Source organism: Microtus ochrogaster, linkage group LG3 (genome assembly GCF_000317375.1).
Source record: "Microtus ochrogaster isolate Prairie Vole_2 linkage group LG3, MicOch1.0, whole genome shotgun sequence".
Classification (NCBI taxonomy): Eukaryota; Metazoa; Chordata; class Mammalia; order Rodentia; family Cricetidae; genus Microtus; species Microtus ochrogaster.
Window position 1 is genome coordinate 24,865,657 of NC_022029.1, and position 10,111 is coordinate 24,875,767.

A 10,111-nucleotide genomic window follows, 5' to 3' on the forward strand; every position below is an offset into this window, starting at 1 on the left:
CTCTGTAGACCAGGCTGGTCTCGAACTCACAGAGATCCACCTGCCTCTGCCTCCCGAGTGCTGGGATTAAAGGCGTGCGCCACCATTGCCCGGCTCATGATGGTTAATCTTAACTGTCATCTTAACACAACCTAGAATTACCTAGGAAGAGGGAATCAATGAGAAATTGTCTAGATTAGGCTGGCCTGTGGCCTGTCTGTGGGGGACTATCTAGATTACATTAATTCAAATAAGGTCTGCTCTTGTGGGTGGCACCATTCCCTAGGCAAGGAAGTGTACAGAGGGGGCTGAGCATCAGTAAGAACGCATGTATTCATTTCTTGCTGTTTCAAGTTTCAAATTCCTGTCCTGTCCAGTTCTGTTGTCCCTGTGATGGGTTTTAATATGGAACTGCGAGCCAAATAAACCCTTTCTGCATTTAAGCCGCCGTTGTCAGAGTATTTTACCACAGCAAGGAAAGCGGGACAGCATAATTTACGGTTGTGGATATGCTTTTTCGTTTGTTTATTTGCTCAAAACAAGATTTCGCTGTGTAGCTTTTTGGGTGCCTGTCCTGGAACTCGCTCTGTAGACCACGTTGGCCTCGAAACTCACAGAGATCCTCCTGCCTTTGCCTCCCGAGTGCTGGGATGAAAGGCGTGCGCCACTATGGACCGACTTGTGGACAGGCTTTTATCTGCGGTTTGGAGAGCCCAGCGTCCCGCCCTGACCCCGGGGTCCTCTGTTTGAATCTTCAGCTGAGCCCAGAGTTGTTTAGACAATCATGCTTTTCGGTTTGCATTTGTTTTCACTCCTGTGAAATAAGAATGGTTGGATCTTCTAGCCTCCCATGTTGGTACTGAAAGTCCAAGCACAGCCTAAGGGTGCCAGGATGCTCCAAGAGGCGAGGATGCCCCGCCCAACAGAGATCCGGACCGCCCACTGCTTGGTCTCGGAGGTTTTGGTTTCCATCTGAGACCGGTCAAACGCTGCTCTCAGCCCCGCCCTCCATACAGCCCCGCCCACAGAGGGTCCGGGCTCGGCCCCGCCAGATCCCGCCCCCTCTTGCGCAGCTCGCCGAAGCCGCTGTAGACATGGTGCAGGCCTGGTACATGGACGAGTCCACCGCCGATCCGCGGATGCCCCACCGCGCTCACCCCGACCGCCCGGTGGGTCTGGAGCAGCTGCGCACGCTCGGAGTGCACTATTGGAAGGTACGGGTGCGGGCTGGAGCCGCGCGCCCCTGCGCATGTGGTGAGGGGCGTGGGGCGCCGCGCATGCTCGGCACGGCCCTCCCTCGATCTCTTAACTACAGGGTTTTGGGCCTGTTTTCTTCGCGGCACGCGTCCGCGCTCACAGCTAGTGTTTGCAAACGCTACAACGCCACCTGCCAGTTACGTGGTAGCGTCCCGGGTAACGCAGTTCCAACACGAGAGGGCCGCAGATATTGTGGGGCGCTGGTGGCGCTAGCCTGTCAGCACTGGTGTGGTCAAACTGAAAGGCAAACCTGCCGGCTTTAAAGTCCTGCTTGCCTGAGGAACTTTGCAGAGTCGTGTCCCTTGAAACCATGGAGGCCTGGGGCTGGAGAGATTGCTCAGCTAAGAGCACTGACTGCTTTTCCAGGTCCTGAGTTCAATTCCTAGCAACCTCTTGGTGGCTCACAACCATCTATAATGAGATCTGATGCCCTCTTTCGGCCTGCAGGCATACATGCAGACAGAGCACTCAGTAAAAAACCAACCAACAAACAAAAAAACCCCATGGTGTGACCACAGCAGAAGTAAGGAGCTGTGGACCCAGCAGAGCTGATGCTCAGGTTGGCCACGCGAAGGTGGGGACGATGCTGAAATTCATCTCTTCCAGGATATTTTTGGGCTAGGAAGCAGGTGAAAGGGGACTGGAAAAGACTATCCGGTATGCACATGCTCAGTCAAGGCTCCCCATTGGACGCATGCCCAGAAAATGATGAGGTCGATGCACTTTTGGCCTCTTGAATCAAAAGGTCACTCTTTCGACACCAGTACGGGGGGTGGTTTCAAAAACCACAGCCTTCCCAGTTTCTGAGATGTAATCTAGGCATCCAGAATGAGCCTGGCACATTCACCTGGTGACCTCCAAAATTAGTGACTTCTAGTTAACTGAAGCCACATCACCTACGTCAAGCAGTGGCTCCGAGGTGCCAGGGTTGCTCAGCGAGGCCTCTGGCACTCCTGTTGAGGGAAGAAGTTAGTCCTCCCTCCCCCTGCAGAAGTTGCTAGGGAAAGGGACAGAGCAGGGTGACCCGAAGGCTCCTCTCCTGACCACACCTTTGTATTGAGAGAGCTTTCATTTGGAACACTGTGTTAGTCCGTTCTGGCATTTCTCAGGGATACCTTAGACTAGGAGGCAAACTCAAGACTTCGCACATAACCAGATAATATGTAAATAGCAAACTGGTTGCACCGTTGAAACTGAAACCGGATCAGGTGTCTGGTGAAGGCCGGTTAAGAGCCACGCGCGGCCGGCTTACACAGCTCCCTTGCAGCGCTCTGAGACCACTCAGCTCATTCAGGAGCAGTCGTGACCCCACCAGGAGGCTCACCTTTAAGTTGTCTTGTGGGTGATGAGGTTTCCACACTGGGATTAGGAAGGAGCACATTCAGCACCGAAACTGGCATTGAGTGTGTCTTGCTAAAAAGAATATATTAGGGCTGGAGAGGTGGCTCGGTGCCAAGAGCACAGGTTCCATTGCCATTGGCTCACAATGACCTGTAACTCCAGTCCCAGGGGATCTCATGTTCTTCCCTGGCCTTTGTGGACACTAGGGCCATCCGTGCATGCAGAACACCCAAAATCATAAAATGTGTTGATGCCTGTGTGTTGCTGTGTTGTTCTGTGATGATGATAAAATGTGCACGTCTTGCTGGGCGATGGTGGCGCATGCCTTTAATCCCAGCACTCGGGAGGCAGAGGCAGGCGGATCTCTGTGAGTTCGAGACCAGCCTGGTCTACAAGAGCTAGTTCCAGGACAGGCTCCAAAGCCACAGAGAAACCCTGTCTCGAAAAACCAAAAAAAAAAAAAATGTGCACGTCTTTGCAAAACAAAAACTAAGCGTCACTAAGTTCAGTGACAGTAGTTTTATGTAGGATTTCAGACTGGTTCTTCCAAGAGCCTTTGGAGAACATGTCAGGGAAAGGGCGTCAGTCCTTGGATTTGGACTTTAAAGAATAGGTAGGCTTGTAATAAATGAAAATTGTGGGCAGGAATTTGAGGTATGGGACCCTGGCATGAATGGGTGTGAGTATGTATTCTTTTTCTCTTTTTTGAGGTGGAGTTTTACTGTGTAGTCCAGGATAGCCCCCAACTCACAACTCCTGCATTCTGAGTAGCTAGAATTACAGTCATGGGCCATCACAACACTTTCCAGTATTTTTTGATTTTTCGAGACAGGGTTTCTCCGTAGCTTTTGGTTCCTGTCCTGGAACTAGCTCTTGTAAACCAGGTTGGCCTTGAACTCACAGAGATCCACCTGCCTCTGCCTCCCGAGTGCTGGGATTAAAGGCATGCACCACCACCGCCCGGCTTCCAGTCTTTTTTTTTTTTTAAATTTTTTTTCATTTTCCTGCTGTGGGATCCAGTAATTTTTTAAAAAAGATTTTATTTATTATGTATAGTGTTCTGCCTACATGTGTGCCTGCAGGCCAAAAGAGGGCACCAGACCTCATCACAGATGGTTGTGAGCCACCATGTGGGTGCTAGGAATTGAACTAAGGACCTCTGGAAGAGCAGCCAGTGCTCTTAACCTCTGAGCCATTTCTCAATCCCCCCCATTTCTTTTTAAAAGAAACTCTTTTTTTTTTCAGTTTATTTACTTTTATTTTATGTGCATTGGTAGTGCCTGCTGGTAAGTCTGTGTGAGAATATCAGATCTTGGAGTTACAGACAGTTGTTAGGTGCCCTGAGGGTGTTGGGATTTGAACCCAGTCCGTTGGGAAAGCAGTGCCCTTAGCTGCTGAACCGTCTTTCCAGCCCCAACTTTTCAGTAATTTTTTAAGAGTGATAAGGGGTTCTTTTTTAGCTTAGAATCTAGATTTCTTTAACAATAGAGGGTGATGCAGACATAAGTAGAAAAGTCAAATGGGACCGGAGGACAATAGCTCTCTCAGTCCATCTTGATGAACCTGAGCTTGGTCTGTAGGCACGGGAAGCATGCTGACCACCGAGAGCCTGGTAAGACTGCAGGGACAATGGCGGAGTGGTCACGCATACCGAGGGGTCTATGTTTAGCAGGTATGAGGGATAAGAACTTCACCTGGAAAGGCAGAGGACCCAGCAGGACTGTTGGCAGGAGGGGGCGGGACTCAAGCAGAGCAGGGGTTTCCACCTGTCGCTGTGGAGAATGGACCACCCATCAAAAGAGGAGATGGAGGGCGGGGCTAGGACTGGCAAAGAATAAATGATGCTCTGTTTGGGCGATCCAGCCACAGGTCTGTAAGGAGCACATTGCTATGCTTTGTTCATATAGGGCTGGGGAGCAGACCTAGCGCCTCGTGCCCTCCTAGGCAAGCATCCTACCAGGGAGCCAAACTCCCAGCTCACTTGCTACACATCCTTGTGCTAAGGCGACATTGTTTTGCTAATACATATATAGCTGGATGCCGACAAGCATGAGAATGATCCAGAACTGGAAAAGATCCGGAAGGAGAGGAACTACTCCTGGATGGACATCATCACCATATGCAAAGATGCACTTCCCAATTATGAGGAGAAGGTGAGCGGGCCCTGCTTGGAGGGAATCATCACCCTCCTGCCTGTTCACACAAGGCTTTCCATTTTGTGTGGTTTCGGGGCAGCTGTCCTCATAGCATAGTTGGGCGAGTGCCTCTCTTTCAGCTCTTTTGAGGGGCCTGCCTCTGGCGGCGGTGTATCCCTTACGTGTGGTAGATCCACCAGTGACGTGTGGATCAACCTGGGGTTTTCTCGTGGTATTCCCAGTTGTGCACCTGCCTCTTCCCTAATCTTGAATGTATTCCTGGGAGCTCAGGGGCAGTGTCTTCAGGGTACCAGACCACTCCACTGGGGCCATTTGAATTTAGTGGTATAGAGTCATTCAGAAGGTCTTCACAGAGCGGAGTGTGTAATCACAGCACTCAGAAGAGTAGCAGAAGTTCAAGGTCATTTTGCTACGTAGCAAGTTGAAGGCCAGCCTAGGCTAGCTACATGAGATGCTGTCTCACTTTGCTCCTTCTGCTCCTTAGGGCTCTGGGGATTAAATTCAAGACGTCAGTCTTGATGGCAGGTGCCTTGACCCACTGTCATCTCCCCGGCTCAGACCCTGGTACTTTTAGTAGCAATACCCATTCACCGTCTCCTGGCCGTAAGGGCTGGGGCTGTGTGACAGCTTCCCTCTTGTGTTAGATCAAGATGTTCTTCGAGGAGCATCTGCACCTGGACGAGGAGATCCGCTACATCCTGGAGGGCAGTGGGTACTTCGATGTCAGGGACAAGGAGGACAAGTGGATCCGGATTTCCATGGAGAAGGGGGACATGATCACGCTCCCTGCTGGCATCTATCACCGCTTCACGCTGGATGAGAAGGTGAGAGGGTGCTGTGCTGTGGTCCGGCCTGTGTGTAGACATCACAGGCGACCATGGTGGCCCACTAGCTGTGTTGGGCGAGGCCAGTCACAGCTCTCTCAGAGAGAGCCAGTGGAGCCTCTGGCTAGGAGCCTGGCACAGCATTAATCCACACGGCTTTAGTCAAGGGAGTGGATATCTTCAGGAGAGAGGCCCACGCCTCCCACTGAGGTCACTGATGTAGGGGTCGGTGGTTCTAATGCACCTGTAGGGTGGGAACATTCATTTGGGGACCCCAGTGGTCGTGTCCTGTCTTGACCTCCTCAGTGTTGGGATTATAGGTGTTTACTACCAAACCTTGTTCCCCTGGTGCTGTGGATAGAGCTGAGGGGCTCGTGCATGCTGGACAGACAGTCCACCAACTGAGTTACAGCCCCCCAGCCGGAGTTAATTTTTAAAAAAAATTATATTTATTTATTTATTTATTTATTTATTTTTTGTTTTTTCGAGACAGGGTTTCTCTGTGGCTTTGGTTCCTGTCCTGGAACTAGCTCTGTAGACCAGGCTGGTCTCAAACTCACAGAGATCCGCCTGCCTCTGCCTCCCTAGTGCTGGGATTAAAGGCGTGCGCCACCACTGCCTGGCAAAAAAAATTATTTTTATTTTTAAATTATGGGTATGTCTGTTGGGGTAGGTACATGAGTACTGGTTCCTGCAGAATCCAGAAAAGGGCGTTGGGTCTCCTGGAACTGGAGTTGGTGCTAGGAACTGAACTTGGGCCCCCTCCAAGGGTATATGCATTCCTAACTAGTGAACCATCTCTCTAGCCTTCCAAATTAATAGTAAATGCACATGATTTAAAGTTCACAATTATGAGCCTGGTATGGTGGTGCATGCCTTTAATCCCAGCACTTGGGAGGTAGAGGCAGGTGGATCTCTGTGAATTTGAGGCTAGCCTGGTCTACAAAATGAATTTCCAGTACAGTCAGGGCTACACAGAGAAACCCTGTCTAAAAAACAAACAAAAATTCAGAATTATGAAGCCAGTCTGGGTGGCATGTGCCTGTCACCTCAGCATTTGGGAGGTTCGGACAGGAGGATCAGGACTTCAAGATCATCCTCAGCTGCTTACCAAGTTTTGAGGATAGACTGGGTAAAATAAAACCCTGTATCTAAAAGAAAAATTAAGAATTGTGAGATTGTAACATGAGGGCCGGCTTGTTGGGGTTTCTGTCCTGCCCAGTTCCCGCAGCCTTTTACCCCCAAAGAAAATCACACAGAGGTCTCCATAAGCTACAAACTGATTGGCCCATTACCTCAGGCTTTGTATTAGCTCTTATAACTTATATTAAGTTATTCTGATCTATGTTAGCCACATGGCTTGGCACCTTTTTCTGCCGGGCAGGTCACATCCTGCTTCTTCGATGTCTGGACAGGACTGTGGGAAGAGCTTCCTTCTTCCCAGAGTTCTCCTGTTCTCAGTGCCCTGCTTCTACTTCCTGTCTGGTTGTCCTGCCTATACTTCCTGCCTGGCTACTGGCCAACCAGCGTTTATTTAAAACATAATTGACAGAATATAGACAATGTCTCACACCATGAGATGGATACAAGGTGTTCATGAATGGTGTTCTCTCTCCTGTTCCTCGGGGCCCCAGTTCTATCCCTGAAGGACTCTAGTGGCTACATTTCCATAGTTTATTTAGATCAGTGGTTTTTGACTCCCCTAATGCTGCGACCCTTTAATACAGTTCCTCGTGTTGTGGTGACCCCCAACTATAAAATTATTTCATTGCTACATCATAACCATAATTTTGCTACTGTTATGAGTCGTCATGTAGATGTCTGGTAGGCAAAATATCTGATCTATGACCTCAAAAGGGTTGCTAGCCACAGGCTGAGACTGTTTCACAGGGTGTTTGCCTATTCAGAGTTACAATTCTTTCTTTCCTTCTTTTACCCCAGAGGCAGAGTGGGCCCTGCATTTTACTTTTTCCACTTGGTATGCTTTGGGGTGCGTAAGGTGCCCCACCTCTTGTTCACAGCTTCACTGTCAGACATGTCTGATTTAGTTTACCATGGTTTACCCACTGCATGGGGAGTGCCTAGCGGTGAGCTTATTTCCACTTGTTTGTGGCTGTCAGGAGTTCTGTGAGAACACATATTTGTCATTTCTACCCGGGTGTGTAGAAATGAAAACGAGGCTGCATGGAAACCGAATTTCCTGGTTTAGCTGAGTGCTGATAAATTACTCTGTTACCAGCTAGTGGGAGGGGCCTGGTGCTGGTCCTTAGAAAGTAGTACTGGGGGCTGGGGTGGGCAACGAGGGTGGGCGGAGTTGGGACCTGTTTCTGCTCTGATGTGGACCAGGAGGAGGAGCTGCAGATACTTTTGCTGCCCAGAAGTGGCCACACCCCTTGCATAAAGGTTGGAATGAGCAGAGTACTAAGTGGATAAGCCAGCTTCAAGGGGTGCTTTGATAGTTCCCATGGAGACGGGTAGACGTATCCAATGAGATGTGGGGCTTGTTTTCTAGAATTACGTGAAGGCCATGCGGCTGTTTGTGGGCGAACCTGTGTGGACACCATACAACCGTCCGGCTGACCATTTCGATGCCCGGATACAGTACGTGAGGTTTTTGGAAGGAAGAGAGTAGCGGTGCTGCCTGAAGAGGTTCTGGCTGTGGTCACCTGTGGGAAAGTTGCTCACCTCTCTGCTTTCTTATGAGGAGTTGATGCTAGGCTAGCTAGCTCTCCTTGGCAAGATTGTCAGATCAGCTTCTTTTTAATCAAAGCATCACTAAAAGTGATTTTTACATGGAAACCACAAAAATGTGAACAAGTGGCTTTAATTTTTCTTAACTCTGTCAAGACCTAGAGGTATGGGAGCCCTGGCTTGGTGTGTGCATTCATGCACAGTAGATCTTCGTGTCCCAGAAGGTCCTTTTGTAGGTGTCTATTGGACTGTGAAGCTATGACCTTTGGAAGGGGGCAGTTATACCCAGCACAACTAACCAGAAGGAAGATGTTTTTCTCCCTCATCAATCTTTGGGTGATTGCTTCAAACTAAAGCAGCTACTTTTAATTGTATGCTCATGGTAATACTTGTATTACGCTCATGGGAATATATGGTATTTTACTTGGTTCATTAAAGCCTCTTGCTAGATTCCTTATATGATTTTATATGTGCATAGTTAATTTCTACATCAGGGCAATGATGTAGAAATCTACATCAGTGTGATTTCAGGCCCTTTTACAATCAAGAATCAAAAGAAGTGCCTTGGGGCTGAACTGATACAATTTAGATGTAGAACACTAACCTAGCACATGCAGGGCCCTGGGCGTGGACCCCAGCACCACAAATAAAGAATAATAATGCTGAAATGTGTTTATGTGTCGTGTGTTACAATTCCAGTCACTCTTAACTACTGAGCCATCTCTCCTGCCACATTTTTGTTGTGGTTGTTTGTTTTCCGTTTTTCTCTCTCTGCGGTAGGATCTCTCATACCCTAGGCTGGTCTCAAATTCATTATATGACTTTGAGAATGCAGGGATGGCCTTGACGTCCTGATCTTGCTTATACTTCCTCAGTGCTGGGGTTGTAGGCATCTGCCCCTGTCTCTGCTTTCTGCAGTGCTGGGGATGGAGCCTGGGGCTTCACACATGCTGAGCAGGCAGTGTACCAACCAGACCTCAGCCCCAGCCCCTGCCTTCTTGTTCTCAGCAGGCTGGGCTTGCTCTTATGACCTACCTCTTCCTGCTGCCTCTCCTGAGTACTGATTACAGGGGTTTGTGACCACCTCCTTCATTTTCATTTTTTGTGGTTTTCCCCCTGTCCACTGTGAATGGCTTTGTTCCTGTTGAAGACTTCTTCATGTCTTCTACCATGTCCTACACTCCAACACATTTTGGGTCTGAGCCATGACTTCACAGACTGGGGGAAGATAACAAAATTCTGTCAGTACACCTAAGTGAGGTAACAGTGTCTTAGCTCTGCCAGAGCATCACCACCTGTTTTTTTTTTTTGTTTTTTTTTTTTGACAGGGTTACTCTGCGTACCCTTGGCTGTCCTGGAACTCATTCTGTAGACCAGGCTGGCCTGGAAATCACAGAGATCGCCTGGCTCTGCCTCCCAAGTGCTAGGATTAAAGGCGTGCGCTGCCACCGCCTGGCCTCACTTTTGTTTAAAAAAAAAAAAAACAAATCAAAACAAAAATCACAAATGGTTTTATTGAGGTATTATAATGCACTTCTTTGAAGTATCAAAATTATTTTCTTTTAGATAGAGTCTCACTGTGTAGCTCTTGCTGGCCTGGAACTCACTGTGTAGACCAGGCTGGCCTCTAACTCATGGAGGTCTGCCTCTTGAATGCTGAGATGAAAGGCATGTACCACTGTGCCTGGTTCTGTTTTTAAATTTGGACCCAACATAGCCAGGGTGATGACCAAAGCCACATCGTATACCCCTGTTAGGGTGATGACCACAGCCACATCGTATACCCCTGTCAGGGTGATGACCACAGCTACATCGTATACCCCCGTCAGGGTGTGACCACAGCCAGCCACATCGTATACCCCT

At 49.0% G+C, this 10,111-nt stretch overlaps 1 protein-coding gene across 1 annotated transcript; it reads left to right on the forward strand.

Annotated features, from left to right (window-relative positions):
• Positions 1 to 991: 991 nt before the first annotated feature.
• On the forward strand, positions 992 to 8,916 carry Adi1 (acireductone dioxygenase 1). The gene is made up of 4 exons (XM_005360649.3): positions 992 to 1,193; positions 4,611 to 4,730; positions 5,378 to 5,557; positions 8,070 to 8,916. Exons 1-4 carry the CDS (start codon positions 1,074 to 1,076, stop codon positions 8,187 to 8,189), a joined length of 540 nt encoding a protein of 179 aa, XP_005360706.1. The 5' UTR covers positions 992 to 1,073; the 3' UTR covers positions 8,190 to 8,916.
• The last annotated feature ends 1,195 nt before the right edge of the window (positions 8,917 to 10,111 follow it).